The 23410-nt window shown below is 47.6% G+C and overlaps 1 protein-coding gene across 6 annotated transcripts in view; it reads left to right on the top strand.

Moving 5' to 3' along the window:
* The window catches only part of KANK4 (KN motif and ankyrin repeat domains 4), a 73510-nt gene that overhangs the window by 26269 nt on the left and 23831 nt on the right, over nt 1–23410 (top strand). For 2 of the 6 annotated variants that reach the window (XM_034653590.1, XM_034653585.1), the window contains exons 2-3: nt 14427–14511; nt 20787–22718. In XM_034653590.1, the coding sequence (XP_034509481.1) occupies nt 14496–14511; nt 20787–22718 (1948 nt within the window). In that variant the 5' untranslated portion in view covers nt 14427–14495. Of the gene's footprint in view, nt 1–8103; nt 8334–8956; nt 9498–12237; nt 12295–14426; nt 14512–20786; nt 22719–23410 lie in introns of those variants that run through there. The other 4 variants (XM_034653586.1, XM_034653589.1, XM_034653587.1 and 1 more) reach the window with 4 other exon arrangements.

Here is a 23410-nt window from a genome sequence, read left to right as displayed (position 1 = left end):
GGCCGCACCATGAGGTGGCCGTCTGTAGCTCGTTTACAGGGGAGTCGTGACAGTGCTATTCCAGGGCTGAGTGGGGATGAGTACAGGACTCATACAGAGTAGATGCTTCACAGGTGTTGGTGACCATTCCTACTGCTACTCATCATACTTTCCCTGTGACCAGAGGCTGCGAGGAAAGGTCACCAACAGGAGTACGCCTAGTTCTCTGGCTCTCTTCCCTGCACTTCACCGCAATAATGCCATTATCCCATGTTTAACCTGGGGACACCAGCCACATTGTTTTTAAAGAAACCAATCGAATCAATTTGATATCCTCCAATACCACACTGCAGACCACTGCCATCAGCTTATAAAGGAAAGCACTCGATCAGGAGTCTAGAAAATAGAATCTGACCTTTGCCCTGCTGTATGGTATGGACAAGTCATTGAGCCTTAGTTTCCCCGTTAGTAAATGGAGATGCTGTCCCAGGACCTGTTTTGTTTCTCTGCTCCCAGCAGCAGACAATCAGCAGGGTGACTGATCACTTGCTACCTGCACACCCAAAAGCACGAAAGAGGGGTCTTGCTTTACAAAAGCCCCCTAATCGGGCTAGAAGAAAAGATGTGAGGATCTTTATTATCTTTGTTGTTAGACTTAATTAATAAAAGTCTGCCTGTGCTATGCTCCAAATGCCCGACCATTCTGTAACATCTCTGAGCTGCTGTGGGTGATACAAACATGAGATGTGAATTTTGGAGACACCCTTACTTACTGACTTTACCCACATTAAAACAAAACAAAACCCAAACCAGAACAGTATATGACCTTTCTTTGTACTGCTGATACTGCAGTGGCAATAAACTCCATCTTCTTCAAGGAAAAGCTGAAGTTGATAGAAGTTTCTAGAGCCCTTCCTCCCTCACTGCCTCTTTCTGGTTCATTTCTGATGATGCCCAGCGTTTATCCAGCTGCATGCTGCCGAGGCTGCGTGTTCCTCATCCTTGTCTGACCCACATCACATAGGCCTGCTCTTCCTTAGTCCCTGCTGGAGGGGCAGGCAGGGCCTTGTAAAAGAATAAAAAGCCTTTCAACTTGCCTGAAAAATCTGGAAACATCACTGGTTCCACCCAGGTGTCTGGAGATTACTTATCAGGCTCAGTTTGGTTTAACTGACTTTCTTGAATGTGCAGGCTGTGCCAAGATAAATCTTCCTCCCAACCCAGGAGGCAGATGGCACAGCCCACGCAAGCCCTAAAGTGTCTGCACCTGCAACCCATGTTCTGAAGCCAGGCAGACATCTGTGATGGCTCCCACTGGATTCTGACCAGGGACAATGATGCTGAGAGCGGAGGGCTGCCCAGAGAGGATGGGTGCACTGTGGACGGTGTGTCTGTGCCTACCCTGGAGACGCTTTCACGGAAGTGACCCAGGAGGGAGGAGATGAGGCTGAATTCCTTGGTTTACTCCAAGTTGTGGTTCCCAAGCTCTTTTCACGGTGGCCCGGTTTGGCTAAGCACAAGACCCTGTGGCCCACGGAGCCCACTGGCTCCTGCTTTGCAGTGGGAAAGAATTTGTAATAACAGAGGATGAAAGGGGAAGCAAAAAAGAAGCAACGTGGTCATGCAGCAAATACTCAGGACAAAACAATCAACAGAAACTCTGGGAAGTAATCTACAAGCAATATAAATTAATAGAATAGAAGCAATTAAAAGCCAAGCCAATGCTGAGGCTGCACGGTAGCAGTCAAGTGTCGTAGTTGCAAAGACCAGAACCAACTCTAGCAAGCTTATGGGGAAGAGGAATTCGTTAAAGGATGTCGAGTCACTCCACCACGCTCTCCACAATCACTTGCCTGCAGCCCTTCCTTTTCCAGGGCACTTTCTGGTCTGGCCTGTGTGCCTCGACCTGTTGAGCACAGGTCCCATGCCTGAGTCCTAACTAAAGGAGGCTGGCACCACAAATGCTGGTTTCAGCCTTGGGGAGGTGCGACCTCTAAGGAAGGAAATAACCCAAGCATAGGAAGGGTGTTCACAAAGTGCTGGCTAGCCCAAAAAAGCAACAATATCTTCTGTATGAATAACAAAGCGCCCTCCAGAGAATTGCGGGAATTCCAGCTCTTGGCCTGTGTGCATACACAGGGGTTTTGCAGGGCTATTTAGTGAGGGATGGAGGTCACACTTCTTTGTAGAACAGAGAATTAATGTTCTCAGTAAACTCTTCTAATGAACTAATTTTTGTTTGTGAATGCCAAAGTTTATTAACTCTCAATAACTCACTTATGTTTCTAGTTCCTTATAAAAATGAGATCCCATGTATGGGGTTTCTTTCTGGGGTGAAGAAAATGTTCTAAAATTAGGCTGTGGTCTTTTCAACAACTGGTGCTAGGAAAACTGAATATTCATATGCAAAAAAATAAAGCCGGACCTTCACCTTAAACCACATACAAAAATGACCTCGAGGTATATCAAAGTCCTCAACTTTAAAGCTAAAACTATAAAACTTGTAGAAGAAAAAACACTGAGGAAAATCTTCATGACAATTAATTTGGCGCCGATTCCATGGACTGGATACCACAGCACAGGCAACAAAAGAAAATTCAGATAAAAAGGACTTCATCAAAATGAATAACCTGTGTGCATCAAAGGATACTATCGAGAAAGCAAAAAGACATCCTACAGAATGGGAGAAAATACTTGCCAATCACATATTTGATAAGGGGTTAATATCCAGAAAGATCTCTTACAACTCAACAACAATTTTGCCGATTCAAAAATGGGCAGAGAACTTGAACAGACATTTCTCCAAAGAAGGTATATGAATGGCCAATAGAAGCACATAAAAAAGATCTCAACAATCACCAGTCATTAGGTCAGTAAAAATCAAAACCACAAGGAGATAACACTTCACACCTACTACACCTGCTAGGGTGACTATAATAACTTCTTTTAAGTGGAAAAAAACTCCCACATGTTGGTGAAGATATGGAGAAATTGGAACCATTATGCATTGCTGGTGGGAAAATAAAATGGTGCAGCTGCTTTGGAAAACAGTTTGGTGGTTCTTCAAAAAGTTAAAAATAGAATTACCATATGACCCAGCAATTTCACTCCTAAACGAAAGCAGAGACCTGAACAGATATTTGTATACCAATGTTCATAGGAGCATTATTCACAACAGCTAAAAGATGAAAGCAACGCAAGTGTCCGCTGATGGATGAATGGGTGAACACATGTGCCACATACACACAAGGGAATACTCAACCATGAAAAGAAATAAAATTTTGATATATGCTAAACCTTGGATGGACCTTGAAAACATGCTAAATGAAATAACGCAGAAGGACAAATATTGTATGATTCCATTTATATGAGGTACCTAGAAAAGGCAAATTCACAGAGACAGAAAGTAGAATAGATGTTAGCAGGGTGAGAGGGAATGGGGCATAATTGTTTAATGGGTTACAGAGTTTACGCTGGAGATGAAAAAGTTTAAGGTATAGATAGTGGTGATGGTGACACAACATGACAAATGTATTTAATGCCATTGAATTCTACACTTACAAATGGTTAAAATGGTAAATTTTATTTGAGGCGTATGTATTTTACCACAATTTTAAAAATTAGGTGATGGCGATGTTTGCACAAATCTGAATATACTACAACTATTGAATCGTCCAATTTAAGTGAGTAAATTGTGTGCCATGTAGACTACATCCAAATAAAGCTATTTTAAAAAATGCTTTCCAGCTCTGACAGTTTCTATGATCCATCCATTCACTGGTGTATTTATTCACTGATTCAACACGTTATTGTCGAGTTCCTATCATATCAACTGTTTGGAATAGGGTGATCAATAAATCAAACACAATCTCTGCCCTCCCCTCACTTAAGACACTGTGGGTTTACAAAGGAATCAGACCTAACATTTACTGATTGTTTATTATATACAGAGCATTGGCACAAACACTTTACATACTTATCTCACGCAGTCCTCACAACCCTGTACTTAGCTAAATAAAGAAATTTGCTCAGGGTCATGGAGCTGGGATTTGAACCTGGTCTGTCTTTCCTCAAAGCCTATGCTCTTAACCATTCATCATATGTGGCAGCTGGGTTCCAGCTACCTGGAATGGGGTCTTCCTGGAGACCTGCCCCGAGGCCCACCTGTCAGGCTGCCTGATGTGGTAGCCTTGAAGGGAGAGTTAAAGATGGTGTGGAATGCCCTCCAGGAAGGAGTGAGTTTGGATAATAAGGCCTAAGTCAGGGGACCCTTGCATAGCCATTTACGGTAATCATTGTAAGGTGGGTATAACTATATTGTAAAAATGGCTAGGTAATGGAATTTTAAATATAAATCAAATTCACAATTGAATTTATATTATTATATTAATCGCTAATATATTTATTATTTGTTGAACACAGCCTATGTACCAGCCTGGGTTCTAAGTGGTTGACATGCCTCATCGTATCTAATCCTCCATGACATGTAGGGTGTATTACTCTTCCTACTTTATTTCCTGAGGCAGCTGAGGCACAGAGAGGTTAAGCAATCTGTTCAAAGTTCCACAGCCAGTGGCAGAGCTGGGATTCCAGCTTCTGGCTTCTCAACGTGGAGCCCAGACTCTTCACCACCACAGAACGTGCCCTTTGATTATGTTGAGGTATACAAAGTAGTTGGACATGAGGTGGTAGGATTATGGTGATTCCCCACCTTTTACCCCCACAAATAGCTGATGTTTTTATTTTCCAAGAATATATCATGATAGTGATTTTTTAGACCAAGGAGAGAAATCACATATCCCTGTGACCTTTTCATTTTCCTACTTCACCGTTGTATTTGGTTGTGTTTGATTTGGCAATTGCCTGTGCGTGGGCACAAACGAAGCCTGTGCCGTGGAAGAGGCGGCAGCGTGGCGGGAGATGTGGTGAGGTGTCGGTGCCGTAGCAGCCCCGTTGGCCGCAATCTTCTGGGGAGGGTGTGTCCCCTTCTCGTCACACTCTTACCAACACTGAGGACCCTTCTTTAAAGACACCCCCCCCCAACTTGTAGGTCTGTGTTGTACCACGGTTATGTGCGGTTCATACACTGAATTCAAATCTCGACGCGTATAGTGTCGATACCTGGGCAACTAAACTGCGCTGAGCCTCAGCTAATGGGAAGCACGATACCACCTCACAGGGTTACTGTGCGAATTAAACTGGATGGTGTTCGGAATGGACCTAGGGTGCCTGGCACAGTGTAGGGTCAACAAAGAGTACGGCATTTGGACGTTATCTAGCTTCTTTTTGATTAATTCCTGCGGTTAGAAATCTTTCAAATACGAACCATCAGTATTTCTTCTTTTCTGAGTTGCCTGCTCGTGCTCCTTCCTCATTTGTCTCTTGGTGTGTGGATTTTACAAGGCATTTGCGTCAAAGACTGAGAGCGTTCTGGGGGTGTCTTTTTCCCTGGGGCTCTGATGCCTTCCATTTTCTCTGGGGAACCCTTTTCGCTGGTTAGTGCAGCCTCCTCTCTCCCTGAAATTGGCCCTGTTTCCTCCCAGAGAATTCACCCACTTTTAAGGGTCAGTCTACAGAACAGCTGATCCCCCCCAAACTGCTACACCCCCAGGTCTCACATGCATGATTTCCTTCTCTGTCCATCCAGTTAAGTTGTGTTCAGTCAGAGTGGCCGTGGCAGGAACTGTCTGCTCAGAGAGGCTCTGTTTCAGTGGCATGCAGACCTAATGAGTGTGCTGCTCCTTGTCGACCCCGGGTAATCACACCGGCCGCCAAATAGATGACCTTCCTGAGCAAAGTGCAAAAGCCTTAGGGACTGCTTAGATAAAAGGCACATTCTTAAGATAGTTTCATCTCCTTTCCCCTCTATGTCCATCTTGCCTGACTTGGAGAGTCCACTCTTTTCCCATCGTGGGGCAAACAGGACCTGGGCCAGAAGCTGGAAGTGTCTAAACTGCAAAAGGAATGAATCAGTGTCCCCTCAGCCAAGTGATGCTTGCCAGGAAAGTTCTTGGGGATAAATGTGTGTGGTCCCGGGGATTCTCCGGGTGGCTTGGTGGTAACTTCAGATTGGCTATTATCTTAAGACCTCTGTCTGAGTGAGGCCTAGTGGTGGGGATGTGCCAGTTTCGTACACATGGCAAGGCCCAGAGGCCATGGAGGGGGTCCTCCCACAAGAAGCACAAGCCCCTAGAGAGTTGTTGGAGTTTTCCATGAAGACCTTCCCTAAATGCGAAGTCACCTGTTCTGTGTGGACAGCACCAACCCTGAAGCTTGCGTCCCGGTATTTGTGTGTCTTCTGCGCTCACCTGCAGGCCCGGTTCAGGCTGTGTGGCTGTGAGGAAAGGGTATTGGACTGCGAGACAGAAAATCTGAATTTAAGTTGAGACTTTGCCTTTTGTTAGCTTTGTAACGTGGGGAACCAGCTTTGTTTACTCATCTGGAAAATGGAGGGTAACATTCCCTGTTCTGCTCACCTCCCTGCTTGACTGTGGAGCGAAATGAGTCTGGTGGGCAAATTAGAAAGGTATAAAAGAGAAGACTCTCTCCTCCTCTTAGAGACATAGTGGTCAGCACAGCATCTGTCCCAACATCTCAGGTGCAGCCCAGAGAAATGAAAGGGCTCCTTCTCTCCAGAAAGAGGTCTGAAAGAAGGAGGGGAACCTGGATTAGGAGCGTGTGTGTCTTCTGTTCCTGTGGGTCTTCTGTCCTGGCATCTGAGCCAAGCTGATCAGTGGCACTGCTAGTGCTTCCTTCTCTCATTCTGCTGGCTTTTTTTTTTTTTTTTTAATCTGATGAGAGGTCTGGAGCCTGCCAGAGAAGCAGATGTCCTCCCTTGGTACTTAAGGAAATATCTGGAGAGGTCACCTGTGTTCAGAGCCATCAGTGTTGTGGATAAGTTCCGTTTCATGCACTTGACGCAGCATGTAGCCTGCGAGGCGGGTCAGGGACAGAGACACAGAGAAGCATTTAGAATTCGGGGGATGCCTGCCGTAGTAGAGGGCGAACAGCAGTGGAAGCAGGAAGGCTAGCCGCTGCTCTTGAGCCGATGCTGAGTGGAGCTTGGAGGAGGGGCAGGAATGGGCCAGTGCTCCACGAAGAATGGTGGGTGTTGCAAGAAAAGCACAGGTCTGGAAATAAACCTCTCATCTCCCTATTGGATGAGGAAGAACTTATCCGTGGGAGAGGAAAACAGATAAACCAGAGGGGAAGAGTCAGTGGCTGAAAAGTCATGGGACCCAGTGAAATGGAGAGCTTTTTTTTTTCTCCCAGTGTCCTGGTGAAATGGCATAAGCCTCTGGCCATTCTCTGGCCAATTTGGAGGAGATGGTCAATGACCATTTTAATCTATCAGAGAGGCAGCTTGCTCCTTGGTATATTTTTCAGTATAACCTCAGAGTTCAAGGTATATTTCTGATTTTTTTTTTTTTAAATTCTGACGGTTTGGTCTGTGTACTCAGTTAACACAGAAAAATACTTTCAGCAGTTGAGAAAAGTGTGTGCTGCTGTTCCATCTCCTTGTCCCTCACATCCACCTGGGCCCTTCGGTAAGTCTCTTGACCTCCCTCTTGAACAAGATGCCCTAGAATCTTTCAAGGAAAATAAGGAATGTGATTCAGTGTAGTAGGAAAAACACAGAATTCTAATCCAAGAGTATTCATTTTAATCCAGATTCACTCTAGGGTGAGCCAAGAGAAGTCACTTAGACTGTCTGCCTCATTTTCTTCACCTGTCCAGTGGGGATGCTCATCGCCCTCTGGCTGCCTCAAGCTGGTTTGAGGGTAAATGGGATGCAGAATATGAAGTGCTTCCCCAGTGTATTGGGCTGGACGCAGCAGCATTTCAGGGTGGTGCTCAGCTCTGGCATCAATCACAGCGTGGGTTAAGCAGGAATCTGCCCTGGCCCTTGAAGCACATCTTGACAGGCCGTGTCTGCGAAGGTCAGAGCTGCTTTGACATGTCTTATCATGGAGCTTCATTTCCCAGGACAGCCTCCTTGGGCTAGGGCTCACAGAAGGCAAAGGGGATGAGGTCCCTAACACGTTTTTGCTAAGCCTGCATACAGGAGCCCAGATGATCTCCTGGCTCCTTTTGACCACACCCACCCCACTGTATCTCCTTCAGGTCCAGTCGTGGTGCTGGATATGGAGAACTTGGTGCCTCTGAGCGCAAGCCTCACACCTGCCTCTGCTCCAAAGAGCAGTGGCTGCAGTGAGCTGGCCGAGACTCTTCAGAATGCTTGCCCGAGACCATCCTCCTCCACAGCTGCCTTCTCGCTGGCTCCTGCACCTGCCCTTCTGAACTCACTGGTCCGTGCTGCAGTTAGAAACACTGCCCAGAGCTGGATCCTTATAGTAGGTATCTCCTTGCTTTTCTCTTGCTGCCAGAATAGGGTGCATTTTGGTCCTGGGGAGTCAGACTGGTAAAGCGGCAGGAAGCAGGAGCTGCCGGTCTAGTCCTGGGATCTCACTGATCGTTTTATCTTCCTGCTCTGCCCCAGTAGACTTCCAGTCACTGACCAGGGCAGCCAGCCCCGAGACTGCTTGCGGAAGCTTTGTGTGGTTGTGGGACCCCAGGAGGTTGATGGAGGAGGAAGTTTCTAAAGCAGAGCCTAGAAGAAAGAGATGCACCCCTGGAAGGTGCACCCCTCTCCTAAGGACAATTCCCGTGTCCTCATTAGGAACAATTTTATTCATGAGCCACCCAAGCTGCAGGGAGAAGGAAAAGCAGAATTAATTATGATCCCTCGGAGAGGCTCCCGGAGTTGGAGCAGTTGGGGGAGGAAGGTGTGTGCTGTCTTGGTGTCTTTAGCTCCGGGAACTAACTTTCCAATGAAGGATTTGAGCTTTCTTCCCTCTTCCTGTTAGATTGGGTATCAGCTTATTGAGCATTGAATTCCTGCCTGACCCTACTCCCCTCTTCCCGGGAGTGAAGAGGAAGTCAGTATTTGCTTTTCCAGCAAGGTCACGGATCACCTGACCAAATCTTTTAACAGCTGGGAAGCCAGTGCTGCTGTGCTGAACTCACAAGCCATCAGCTCTGGTCCAGCGGCCAGCACCTCGCTGTCGGCGGGGAGCCGACTCCTCTCGCTCCGGGCGATGGGAGGGGGAGGATGCCAGGCAAGGTAATGTGGCTGCAGCTTTCCTCCTGACAGTTTTCCCTGCTTTGCAAAGCTCGAGATTCAGCTGCTGCATTGCAGGCAAAAATGACAGACACTTGCCGAACAACGTGAGAACGGAGTTAATGAGGTTGTGTTCATGTGTCATTTATTGAGAAGGAGTTATCTCTTTGTTTCCTGGGTCGTCGGAAAGTGAGCCTGCTGGAGAACTCCATAGGCAGAGTCCTTTTCAGGAGTGCGGCTCCCCTTCCCGGGTGCTTGGGCTTCAGCCCTCTGGATGCTAAGCAGCACCGTCAGATGCCTCCTGCTTCTCAGCACAGGGCACATTTACACTGGGCGGCATGGGGCCCTGGAATGGGGAAACGGGAAGCTCTCATCATTTTGGCAGGATCTGTAAGAGGTACGCTTAATTTTTTTTTTTTTTTTTTTTTGTCTTTTGGAAAGTGCTTTGTCTTTGCCAGTGATGGTGCTCAGATGGACTGTTTGGTGCACTACCTTGCTAAATATTTGACTTTGTAAGGTTGAATTCTCCAAGAATTATCGTAGCAATACGGCCGTGCTTGGAGCCAAGCTTTCTTTTCAAGGAAATCCAAGGTGCTATTTACTTTGGCATGCAGCCTGCTCTAGGATGAAATGTGGCATTTTTATTATTGCAGAATAAAGAGAGGTTTGAAGAGAGTAAAAGTACAGAACTAGGTTTCAGTTTCAGGACTAAGTACAGGAAGGTTTCTTTGTATTTGGATTTGAGGTTAGGAATGAGATTGTAAATGGCATCATAAGAGGGATGACAGTGGAGAGGGAGAAGGTATAGGTACACACTGCAGGAGTCGGGTTGACTGGGGGAAATCGGAACTGTTCCTAATGCGGCCTGGTAGTTCCACATGGGCTGTCAGAGTGACTGCGTCTTTGGTGGATTTTGAACGGGCAGCCTCAGTCCCCATCTCTTCACTGCCCGTTGGCTTTGAGAGGTAGTGTGGAGGGATGGAGTCACACAAACTGTGCTACCCGAGTTAACTGCGTAACTTTGGATTGGCCACGGAGCCTCTTTGTGCCTTCGATCTCGCGTTTGTAACTCGGAGATGCTACCATGAGCCAAGTGTCTGCCACATGTTATGATGTGGGGGTGTGGAGGTGGGGGGTTGAAGGGGGCAGAGATGAGTCCTGAAGGAATTTTGACCTTCACAAGCTTACAGAATAGGAGGGGAGAAGAGCTAGAGGGAGAGAAAGCTGTATATACTTGAAACATCTAGAATATGATGAGCCAGTGAGAGAAGCTGGGATGGAACTGACCATTCTTGATCAGAGGAGAGGCCATAAACAAATGAAAAGTTACATAACAACACTAGGTATTGTAAGGTTCTGATCCAGAGGGTACAACCTAATGGCATTGAGTAATAAATTGCTTTTTGTCAAAATTTTTAGTGCTTCAGAAGGTTGGAAAATTCCATTTGAAAGGGAAATTCTGCTCAATAAAGCTAATTTCCATATTCTGTTGTATTGCAAAGTAGCATGTGTTGTTGTGGCCACTTTTCTTCAGTTCCACTCGCCAAATCACATCGAACACATACCCTTAGCTAAATTCTAAGCTATCCACCCCGCAGGACCATGACTGTGGCCAGAGTGCAAAAGGAGGCTGGGGCGGGTGAGGGTACCAGTGGCGGGAAATGGGCATGACAGTTCCCTCCTTTCTTTCTTGTGTCTAGACCTTTTGAGTGAAAGCTTGCTAAGCCCTCTTCTTCAGAGAGTTGGGGTATCAGCTCCATTTAATTTCTATAACCTTGGAATGATGAATTTCAGTAAAATTCAAGTCTAAAAGACCTATTAGAAATCTTCATAGAGTTCTTTTTTTTTTTTAAGATTTATTTGAGAGTGGGGGTGGGGGGGGAGGGGGAGAGGGAGAGACTTCAAGCAGACTGCCTTGAGTGCAGAGCCTGATGCGGGGCTTGATCCCACAACCCTAAGACCATGACCCAAGCTGAAACCAAGAGTCGAACGCTTAACCGACTGAACCATCGACATGCCCCTCTGTAGAGTTCTTTTTAGTGAAATTTGACCTAATGTGTGCTGCATAATTATCTGATGACCTAGAATTTGATACATTAAGGGCTGAATCCTAACTCAGACCAAAGGCAGTGTGACTGAACTCTCCAAGGTGGGAGAGTTTGTGTCAAAGATCCATCTGCACCCAGGTGGCTCCCTTTTGCTTACAACGAGCCTTGTTGCTTAGTGTCCGGTCTTGAAGAAGCAGATCACACACACCTTTGGCCAAGAGGCCTTACAAGAGAGTAGTTCTCTTTATCTGTCCCAGGAGGCTTTTGCGAATACTTGTGGGAGAAGCAGGGAAGCATCAAAGTCAGGAACATTCCCCCCCGCCTCAGAGAGAGCTAGGATCAGTCACAGCATCGAGGCTGGGCAAATGTTTACAAATCACTTCCCAGGACATGACTGGAGTCGGCTAGACTTGAAGGCAAATCATGCTCCGACACCTGCTTGCGATGTGACTTTGGCAGGCCTAGAAACTTTTTCAGCCTCAGTATCCCTACCTGAAAAATGGGACAATAATAATAATCTCCTTGGGGTTATGGTGAGGATTGCATGAAAGAATTCGAGCATGTCAAGTGCTTTGAACTCTGCCTGTTGCTCAGAAATGATATGGGGTGTGAAGACGAAGGGAGCAGAAGGGAGAGGAGAAGCCATGACAATGGAGAGACAGGCTGAGGGGCCAAGCTCAGGGTTCGTGTCCTCACCCTTCTCTTCCCCAGACTTCCCCTTGAAGCTGCCAAGCCTCTCCTGCCCACCAGCATCTGGGAAGCCCCCCACCGACTGCAGACTGCCGACCTGCAGCATTATCAGCTGCGGTGTGCTCTGCCTAGAAACCCTCTCTTGCTTTTCTTTTAAAAAAATTTTTTTTTGAAATTGAGATAATTGAGACAAAATTGACATATAATATTGTATTGGTTTTAGGTGTACAACATAATGACTTGATATTTTTACATATTGTGCAATGGCTTCCACAGTAAGTCTAGTTAATATCTGCGGCCATATTTATAAGCTATGTAACACATAGTAACTATTTACAAACTATTTTTACCAGAACTTTTAAAAAATTCCTGTTTGATTAACATACAGTATTGCATTAGTTTCAGGTGTACAGTATAGTGATTCAACAATTCTAAGCACTACTAAGTCTCAGCGTGGTAAGTGTGCTCTTAACCCCCTTTATCTATTTTGCCCATCCCCCCACCTATCTCCCCTCTGGTAACCATCTGTTTGTTCTCTACAGTTAAGAGTCTGTTTTTTGTTTGTCTCTTTTTTCTTTGTTTATTTGGTTTCTTAAATTCCACATATGACTGAAATGTGGTATTTGTCTTTCTCTGACTGACTTATTTCACTTAGCATTATACCCTCTAGGTCCATCCATGTTGCAAATGGCAAGATTTCATTCTTTTTGATGGCGGAGTGATATTCCATTGTGTATGTGTGTGTGTGTGTGTGTGTGTGTGTGTGTGTGTGTACACGTATACACATCACACTTATGATGAAGACTTTTAAGATCTACTCTCTACATCTCTATGATTTATTTATAACTGAAGTTTGTACCTTTTGACCACCATCACCCATTTCATCCACCCCTACACCCTGCCTCTGACAGCCACCAATCTGTTCTCTGTACCTATGAAATCGGGTGTTTTTAGATTCTACAAATAAATGAGATCATATGGTATTTGTCTCTCTCTGACTTATTTCACTTAGCATAGTGCCCTCAAGATCCATGCACGTTGTCACAAATGGCCAAGATCTCCTTCTTTGTCATGGCTGAACAGTATTTCACTGCATATATTTACCACACTCCTTCTTCTTTTCTTTTGGTAGGCAGCAAAGCAAGGTTATTGAGCGATGGTAAAGTGATAGTATAAACCTCCCGAAGAGGGAGGGGACCTGAGAGGGTTGCCCTTTACCACACTTTCTTTACCCTTTCATCTACTGGTGGACACTTAGGTGGTTTCGGAACCTTTTCTTTCTAGCAAGAGAAAACCTCCCTCTCCTCAGGTTAGAACCTTCCAGATCTCTCCACTTGCTGCCTCCTTAGCAGCCACATGTGTCCTACTTCTCCCCAGCATCTCTCTACTCCAGCTCTATGCCACCTCCAAACTCAAGTGCTTGTTGCCCCCAAAGTAGGTGAGGTACTTCCTGTTGGCATTCCCTCTGCAAGGAGTGCCTCTGCACCTAGAACCTGGGCCTGCCCTTCCGGGCTCTGTCACACTTGCACAGGGAAAGGCCCCCCTGGCAGCTGCATGGAATGTGGCTAGGAGGGCTCACACATAGAGGGTACATGAAATTTTGCTGGGCAAACTTTAGACTTCCTTTCATTTGGTGGGCCTCATATTTCCCAGCCTTCTTCCCCAGTTTACTTGTTTGTTCCCCTTTTTTCCATCCCGGGTTGTTGGAGGCCACCCCTCATCCATCTCGTACTCCCAGTTTCCCCCAACCCTTCCCTCATCCCCCACACGCTTCTCTGGTCTGGAATTAATTGTCAAGCACATTGGAATTCCTGAAACAACCCTGCATCCACAGCTGAGGTGTCAGATAATTCATTGTCACGATGTGTGTGGAGTTACAATCATAAAAAGACAATTTCCTGGGTGATTTATTATAATGGGGGCAGGAGCCAGGCTGTTTACCATTCAAAGAAAGAGTCCTGGGAATGGATTAAAACTTGGGGGAGAATTTATGATCAAATCTCAAGGTATCTTAATTCAGTCAGGACAGTCTTCTGCCTGAATAGTTCTGATGTCTTTGGAGCACCCAGCTTGAACTTGCCCTGCCCTGCCCAAGGTCAGACATCTGAGGACCAGTGCCTCCTCTGTACTTGCAATGATCTCACACCTGTTTTGAATCTGATTGGGATGTCACACATCATTTGCAGGTACTCTGATTCCATTTTTTCCCCCAAAGATGGATTAGAATTCTTTCACCATGATGGAGGGGAGAAGATTACAGCTTCTGATGTTGTGGAATGTGCTGGTTGTCAGAGTTCTGGGCCTGGCTCTACCCCCTTTGCGAAAATGCTGAAAGGCCCCACATAAAAGCAATTAACTTCTGTGCCTCAGATTCTTCATCACCGCTCAGTAATGCCAAGTGAGGGGGTTGGGCCAAATACTTCCTTTGGTGTTGACCATCGCTAACATCCTGTGAAGATATGCCCAGGATGGGACACACTCTTGGAGGAGTGTGGAGCTCCCAGGACCCCTGGGAGAAAGGCAGGGATGGGAGTTCTTTGGGGTGATATTGCCTCCATACTTACACTAACTGCCCTTCTTTCTTTCAGGACTCTTGGAGTTGTACAGACTTATCGGATGAAGAGTACCTGAGAGACTGACAGTCTGCATTCCCTAAGATGGAGAAGACAGATGGTAGGCAGGCTGCTCTGTATAACCTGGTCTAAAGTGAGCACTTGGGTTGGAAAGGGATTGCTACCATAGATCCTAGAAACAGCCTAAGGGAGGCACACAAGAGACAGTCCCCACATAGGCAGCGCAGGGAGACCCAAACTGTGTATTTCAGGTATGAACAAGAGAAAGTAGAGCAGTAGAGGATAAGAATGAAGCCTTATGGTTATGTTCAACTTCTGGAATTGTTGGACAGTTTTTTCATCTCTTCCAAGCACCAAGAAGGGAGCAAGATGCTCTCACTCATTACCCTCCTTTTACGGATGAGGAATTTGAGATCTGAGAAAGAGGCACAATATGGTGAAAGAGCCTCCATGCATACCTGGGTGACTGTCCTGTTATTTAACTCCTCTGAGCCTCGTCTCTTCATGTATCAGTTAGCTTTGCTGTGTAACAAACCATTCAAAATTTATTGACCTAAAATAAAGACATTTACTATTTCTGGAAAGATTCTGTAGGTTGTCTGGGCCATTTTTCTGGGCTGGGCCAGCATAGTCTTCTGGCTGACTCGGCTGGAGGGTTTAGAATGGCCACACTTACATGTCTTTTGGTTGACTCCATTTCACCTGGGGCACAGGTGACGATTTGGCCATGCGTTTCTCATCATGCAACAGGTTAGCTGGGGCCTATTCACATGCTGGCAGAAGGGTTCCAAGCACAGCAAAAACAGACAGACCCCAATGTGCCAGCAATTTTCAAGTCTCTGCATATGTCACACTTGCTGTTGCCCCACTGGCCAAAGCAGGTCACAAGCCCAAGCTCAGGGTCAGTGTGGGAGGGGAGGGTCCGAGAGTGGGGTATGATTGTGGCTGTTTCTGCGAATAGTCTATCACATCTCGTTTATAAGCAGGTATTAATACCTACTTTATAAGGTTGGTAAAATACTAAATGAAATAATGCATGCAAAGTTGTTGATTAATAACAACAAATGTTTTCATGAATACTCCCCTCATCCCCTGCCTAGGAAACTTACTGAAGGTCATAGACTGGTCTCTGATCCTGACTTCTTCTTTTTTTTTTTTTTTTAAGATTTTATTTTTAAGTCATCTCTATACCCAACATGGGGCTCGAACCCATAATCTTGAGATCAAGAGTCACATGCTTCACCAACTGAACCAGCCAGGCACCCCCGCCCCTCCGCCCCCATCTGACTTCTAACGAAATGCTCTTTCCAGATCACCAAATGTCGGGAAACAGGAGTGCCATAATCCCCCTGAACCACATGACCCTTCACTGAGGTCTCAGGGACCAGACAGCAGCCCCAGCCCTGCATCTTCCTTCTTTCCAAATGTAGTCACTGTGCATTTCAGGAGTCTGCCTTTCTCCCCAGAGAGCTGCCTTTTCACGGAAGTGGTCCCAGAGAACACCAGCTCATTCTCTTCATGCCCCGGGGGCCTGTCATTCCTGCCTGCCTCATTTGTCCCCGCTCAGCAGCCTCAGCCCTGCTGTGCTCTTCCACAGCTAGCTCAAGAAAGGCACCCCTCCCCTCGACGAAATAAAGGCAGAAGAGGGAAAAGCTTCTGTCGCTGTCTTGGCCTTCTGAAGAGGCTCATTAAATTCCCCTTCCTTCCGGCTGTGTTTTCGGCCCCTTTCTCTATAGTTTGTCTTTCCTATTTCCTTCAGAAACCGAGTATAGGCTTTTAGACTTTTCTTTCATGCATTAAATACCTCTGATTCATTAGCTCACCCGCTGAACGTCACTGTGTCCCTCAAGACAATCACGGTGGCATCTCCTTCCTTCCATAGGCCCCTTCTAAGCCCCTTTCTTGCATCTGTTTGTGAGTCTTAGGCTCATGACCGTGTTTGCGGGTCATTTCCAAGGGTCTGATTATCTGGTGCGCTTTCAGACCAAGACTCTGTAGGGAATCCTAGGTACCTCTGAACCTATAAATCTTACTTTTTTCTTCTCCCCTGACTCATTTCCTCAGTTCCTCCATAATTATCTTCTTGGACTCTTGAGGCTGTCATTCTAACACAGAGCTAAATATTCCAAAGAATGAGCATACCCTCAGTGAATCCTCCCCTGCCCCACTCAGAACCAGCCCGTCTTGCCTTTCTTGAGTACCTGCGCCATGTTCTCTCTATCGCATTCACACTAACAACTACAACCACTCTGTAAGTTACATGTTATTATTACATGTTACAAATGGAGAGACTGAGGCATAAGGAAATTCAATAATCTGCCCAGAATCACCGAAGAGGAAATGACAGAGCCAAGATTCAAATCCAGCCAGTTCGGCTAGTGTTCATTTATCCGATCGGAAGCTCATTTTGAGCAGAGCTGGTCCTCTTAATTAATTCTTGCCCTGGCCCAGTGCCCGGAATTCTGAGCTCCTTCATACCTGTCACCAGGTAGAATTAAGAGGAGCAGAGCCAAATGTGAGCACAGGTCTGCTGGTGTATCAGATCAACGCCCTCATGCAAGGTCCAGCATTCCTTTTACACTGGGAGGAAGAGAAGGAACACAGTGGTGGATGGCAGGTGGAGCAGCTGTGTGTGTGTGTGTGTGTGTGTGTGTGCACACGCACGTGCCTGTGTGCTCGCAAGATACTAGCTTAGGAAAGCACCCATGAAACCCATCATCCTGGATAGCTGCTCCATCTCACAGACTCCTTTGGTTTCCTTCAGTCTCCCTTGTGGAAGATTTTGCCTTTGAATCTGCTCTTTCTTATTTGATGCTATTCTTGTATTTGTGCTCTGGATCCGATCCCAGAGTCCACTGGGTAAATCAGCCTCAATTGAATTGAGGCAATAAGCAGATAAATAATGCAGCCTCTCCTTTAGGAGAGTTCTTTGCCTTCCGGGTCATAAATCTGCTCTCTACTTAACTTTAGACAAATATCTCCTGATTTGGCCTGTCCCTGTAATCCAGGAGGCTGCTGAGTCAGCCAGGAGGCCTAAGAGGACGGCTGAGCATAGCCTAGAAATCTAACAGAGAGCAATAGCTCTCACTTACTAAAACTACCAGTGTGCCTCTTTGAGGGACAGCAGGTTGGTAAATAAATAAATAAATTAGTGTGGGTGAAGTGAAATTTGGTGTTTTGGTGGGGCTTGAGAAGTATTCACTCCTTACTGCCTGAAGTTCAGGTCCCTGCCACAGAAACAGTGGAACCCAGCAAGGACCACCCTGTGGGTCAGCCCAGTGCCTCCCTCTGTCCCCTGCCATGGTTGTGGTGTAACTGCCCACAGGCCCCGTGGCTCTCCTAAGCATCGAGCCTGGCAGGCTTGACTGTGTCAGTGTGCACAACGCCAGCCTGCACGTGTCTAGTTGGCTTTGTTTAGTTCTTTGGGGATAACTGTACTTCTCTAAGCACAGAAGGCCACCAGACAGCATGTGGCACTGACCAAAGGGAGAGAGGGAAGAGCTCAGGCCTAGCATGCCAGCACCTTTAGGGGGAAAGCAACCCTAAGAAGCTACCCCAGGTAGCGCCATCATTTGCACCTTCTCCTTAACTGGTCCCTTTCCCTTCAGTGCCTTTAGCTTCTCTTACCTGGAGCATGTCAGCAGGCTCCCAGGTGGTCTCAGGGCCTTTGGTTTGTCCTTCTTCCGGTCCTCTGAGAGGACGCTCTTTGTGACGCCACTGTTGATTGCCTGGGGAGTAGAGTCAAGGCTTGCAGGTGTGCATGCAAGCTGCCCCAGACCTGGTTCTTGCTGACCTTCCCAATGGTCTCCTTCTCCTGTTCAGCCTTCCCTACCACACTTGGCACTCCAGCCACATCACCGGCACTTACAGAACCCCAGAATACTGTAGCACTTCATACCTCCGTGCCTTTGCACATTCTCCGACGTGTGTCTGGAATCTGTCCTGGCTATTTATTACTGCATTACAAACACCCCAAAACCCAGTGGCTGAAAACAAGGATATATTACTGACACAGCTTAGGAGGGTGGTTCTCACTCGGAGTCCCTCCTGTCATTGAAATCAGATAATGGCTGAGGCTGGAGTCCTCTGAAGGCTCATGCCTGGAGCCTGGGCTAGGATGGCTGGAACAGCCTGGGCTGGTGAGGAAGCTCTCTCCCTCTTTCCACATCTCTCTCTATGGGACTGTTTGGCTTCCTCACAGTATGGCAGTCTCGGGGAAGTTGGACTTGGTATATGGCATCTGACCTCCCACTGAGTGGAACTTACAGGCTTCTCATGACCTAGCCTTGAAATTCTCTCAGTATCATTTCTACCATATTATTTTGGTCAAAGTCACAGGCCAGATCAGATTCAAAGGGGTGGAGAAATAGATTCTGCCTCTTGGTGTGGGATTCCCTTGCCTGTATAGAGAGGGTGGTAAGTGATGGTGGCCATCTTGGACATAAACAGCTACGATGTCTTTCACCCTCTTGTTCTGGCAAATTCCTGTTTGTTCATTTTATGCCCAATCTTATGTCACTTTTTTGAAGTCATACCTCTCCTCCCAAGGCAGAATTAGGGTCCTTCTTCTCCTGAAGAAATTGGGAAAATAGGTCAGGAAGGCTGTCTTTTGGGCACGTATCTGTTACCATCCTTGGCACACCACATTATACCTATTGGTGTTTCTCCTACTTTACTATGCATTTCCTTTTTTTTTTAAGATTTTATTTATTTATTTGACAGAGACAGCCAGCGAAAGAAGGACACAAGCAAGGGGAGTAGGAGAGGAAGAAGCAGGCTCCCAGCAGAGTAGGGAGCCCGATGTGGGGCTTGACGCCAGGGTCCTGGGATCACGCCCTGAGCCGAAGGCAGATGCTTAACGACTGAGCCACCCGGGCGTCCCTACCATGCATTTTCTGAGGGTGGGCTGTGCCTGATTTATCTTTGTGTCCTTAGGATCTAGCTTAGCAACCAACACATAGGTGCGCAAAAAACAGTGGTTGAAGTGAGCAAATTGAATTACTACTATTTTGTAACTTTGTCCCCAGGGCCCATTACCCTTAGAACCAAGCAATCAGTCAGTCACAGAGAATTTGTGGAGCCCCTCCTGTTTGCCCAGACAAATCAGCTTCCACTATGGGGCTTCGGTTCTCTCTATTTTGTGTTTCCACAAAGATACTAGCTACAATATTCAGTATACATTGAATGTTCATCATTGCTCAAAGCACTTTATATGTATAAATTAGTCAGGTCTCACCAGAATCTCACCTTGCTGTTAGTATTCCCACTGTAGAGATGATAAGACATAGGGAAGCTAAGTAATTCCCCAAGAACTGAAGTTTGGACCAGGCTTTTGACTCTGCCTTCTCATCTCTGTGCTGCCCACTAATGTTCTCTCCTGAGCTAAGCATTTTTGTGGCATGTTTAGCAGAATGTCACAGAGCTAATAAGGGGTATTACATGAGAACTGACTGTTTGACCTGAAGAAGAGGATACTTGGAGACGAGTCCTTATGGATTCAGCCGAAGGACAGATTTGTCCTCAGCATCCTCTGCTGGAGTCAAGAACACCAATGGTGCCTTGATGTGATGGAGAACATTCTCACTGCAATGTCCCCTGACAGTCTGGGCTGCCCTGAAAAGTCATGGGAGGAGGTAGGCCAATGTCCCTTCGACATGGCCCTTGTCCCTCACCACCTTTTATCCAGTCTGTGAAGAACGTGGTATTTCCTCACTTGACATGAGTTTTTGAAAGTGAAGTTCATGTTGGTTAAGCACTCCGCAGTTTTCAGGTGGAAAAGAGCATGGGCTGAGTGTGATTACACAGGCCAGTTCTCTCTGATCTTCATGTGCCTGGAGGCTTACCCAGATGAGGATGCTTACATAATGCAGAAGGCATAACTCCTTGATATCCCTGGCTTCAGCGAGATTTCCTAGTATCCATTTGAATAATGGGAGGTTCTGTCTTAATGTTGAGGCAATTGTGTACCTTATCCTTCAAACCCTCAATATTCATAATTGCCAATTAGTACCCCGATCTGGCAGATTCCTGGCCACTTCAGTTCGGCAATTACATGACTCAAAACCAGAAAAACAGTACAAGACTATTTTCTCTTGCTGGCCTGCCGGCAGATTCCACAGCAATAACTGAGATGAATGCTGCAAATTGGAAATTACTTCCTCTACCTATTTCCTTGCAGCACTGGCTAAGTACACATTGATTTAATAACCTGGATTCTCAGCACGGCCGGAAGACTGTGAGCATCTCAGCTTAAGTTAGAGGCAGGGACATTTAGGAGAAGTCTCATGTGAGAGCGTTAAGTCTAAATCACACATATGAGGCCTCACCACCCATAATTCTTATTAACGTTGTGCTTCTTTTTTACATGTCTCCCAGCCAAAGACCAATCCTCTCAGGGGGATGAAGAGAAGGGCCCTCCAAAGAGCCACCCCTACTCTGTGGAGACCCCGTATGGCTTTCATCTGGATCTGGACTTCCTCAAGTACGTGGATGACATTGAGAAGGGAAACACCATCAGAAGGATTCCTATCCACAGAAGGGCCAAGCAGGCCAAGTTCAGCACTTTGCCTCGAAACTTCAGCCTTCCTGACAGCAGGGCTCGCCCCCACGCTGCTCTTCCCCACCAAAACTGGTCTCCAGTGGTGCCAAGGAAGGTGTCCCTGGGGACAGAGGAGCAAGCCCAGTCTCTGCCACCTGGTGAACACCCACAAGCCTCCGCCAGCGGGAGTGAGGTGAGCTACCACAGGAAGGCCCTACTGGCAGAGACAGCCAGACATTTGGAGGCCGCTGCTCCCAGGGAGGCTGAGCTGGCCCCCGGGAGTGGACGGCCCCAGCTCTTGAGAGCGTCCAGCATGCCAGCCACACTGCTACAAAACAGGGCCTCGGAGGACTCAAGCCTAAACTCAGGTCCCCCCACACCTCCAGCCTTCCCTCCACTTCAGGGGGAAGGCAATGCCTGTGATGGCACCTTTGGCCCTGCGGACGGATTTGCAGGCTTTCAGAACTCTACCCCACGAGCAACAACCCAACTCAAAGTCAGAGAGTTTGGGGACCTGGTGCCAGGGATTCCAGAGCTGGTCCAGGAGGGCACTGAGCCTCCAGAGGACGAAGATGAAGAGGAGGCTCTAAATCACCTCTCCTTCCCAAGTCCTCCCTTCTCATCCCAGGACGCACTTGTAGTTCTAGAGGATGAAGAAGACGAACACAAAACCAGAGAAGCAGAGGTGGTGGTCACCCCCGGCTCCCCAACACCAAGCCCCCCACCCCTGCCATCACCCATCCCTGAGAATGAGTTCCCCCTAGAAGAAATCGAGCTCAACATCAGCGAGATCCCACCTCCACCACCTGTGGAGATAGATGTGAGAAGCATTGGCATCCGGGTCACGGAGGAAAGCCTGGGCCTCCCTGCCATGGATCTCGGAAGCATCTCCAGCCTGAAGAAACGGCTGTCTGCCCTCGAGGGTGAGCTGTCTGGAAGAACCGAGGAACTGGCCCAGGTCAGAGCTGCCCTCCAGCAGCAGGAGGAGGAAATCAAGGCCAGAGGGCAGAGGATTCAAGAGCTAGAGCACACTGTAGCTCAACTGGCAGAAAAGCTCAGCCATGAGAACACCAGAGACACTCAGGGCCAGACTGATGCCATGGTCAACACTGACCCCCTCCATGCGCTCTTGACCAGGGAGTCATGTGACAAAAGCACTGAGGTCAACCTTCTGGGCAGCACAGGATCTGAAAGCTGGAGGGCTGGGGGAGAGGAGAATGGCCTCTTAGGGGGACAGGTCAGCCACAAACCAGGGGATCGGAGCCCAGCAGAACTCATGCCACAGCTGTCACTGCCGCAAGGACCCGAGATGGTCCTCACCCCCTCTTTACCTAGCTGCCTCTCCACCGAGCTAAGGATCGAAGAAGCAGGCTCTGAGCAGGAGGGAAGCCCTCAGGTGGGAGCTGAGGGTCTGGGCAAGGGAGAAGGAGGCTCTTCATGGAGCAGCGACAGAAAGATGCCCCCAGCAGGGCGAGAGGCAGCCAGTTCAGAGCTGCCGGGGAAGGAGCGCTCCAGGAGGCCACCAAGCTCGCCCACAGATGCCACTCTTGGCCAATACGTTAAGAAGATCCAGGAACTCCTGCAGGAGCAGTGGAGCTGCCTGGAGCACGGGTACCCGGAGCTGGCCAGCGCCATCAAGCAGCCTGCCTCCAAGCTCAGCAGCATCCAGAGCCAGCTGCTGAGCTCCCTCAACCTGCTGCTGTCCGCCTACTCGGCCCACGCGCCACCCCAGCAGGAGCCCCCGGTTCCCTCTACCTCCCCGCCGATGGGTAAATACTCGTCCCTGAGACAGGGAACCATTTCTCCTTTACCTGACGAGTCAAAGGGAAAACGGATTTTAATTGCATGAGTCTAATTTTTCAAAATAGAGCACCTCCAGGAACCGAGTGGAACAAACAGCCATCGATGTAACAGTGGAGGCACTGTGCCCCTACTCTCGTTCTGGCTCTAAGGCTGGGACTGACTGCAGGGCCGCCACATATGGCTGGTACAGAGAGCACAAGGCACAAAGATGCCAGCTGGGAAGGCACACGGGAGCTAAAATTCAGCCCCCACTCACTTGCCAAGTCCACAGCACCGTGCCCACCCAGGGCGCGCCCATTTCTCACTCGCATTGTGCAAAGGCAATGTCCAGGGCAAGAACGGCCCTGGCTGTGTGTGCTCTAAACCTCAGCCTCCCTTCATTGTTTCCTGGGCTCGTGCCTTCTTGTGGTCCTCTGGTTCTTGCACATTAGAGGTTTGCACTAGCCTGGTTTTGGGGGAGCATTATATTGAGATCTAAAACATTTCACTGAATATTTTCTGTGTATGTGCACACGTGCACGTGCGTGTATATGTCTGTGAGAGAGAGATTGAATGCTACATGTGGAAGTCAACCCTTTGGCTGAGCAGCACTTCTCTTGTAACAGATCACACACTCTTTTCTACTGAGTAAAATGGAACCATATTTTGCTTTGCTCAC

The sequence above is a fragment of the Ailuropoda melanoleuca genome, chromosome 2 (assembly GCF_002007445.2).
Source record: "Ailuropoda melanoleuca isolate Jingjing chromosome 2, ASM200744v2, whole genome shotgun sequence".
Classification (NCBI taxonomy): Eukaryota; Metazoa; Chordata; class Mammalia; order Carnivora; family Ursidae; genus Ailuropoda; species Ailuropoda melanoleuca.
Note: the sequence above shows the minus strand (reverse complement) of the source record. Positions and strands in the feature narration are given on the sequence as shown.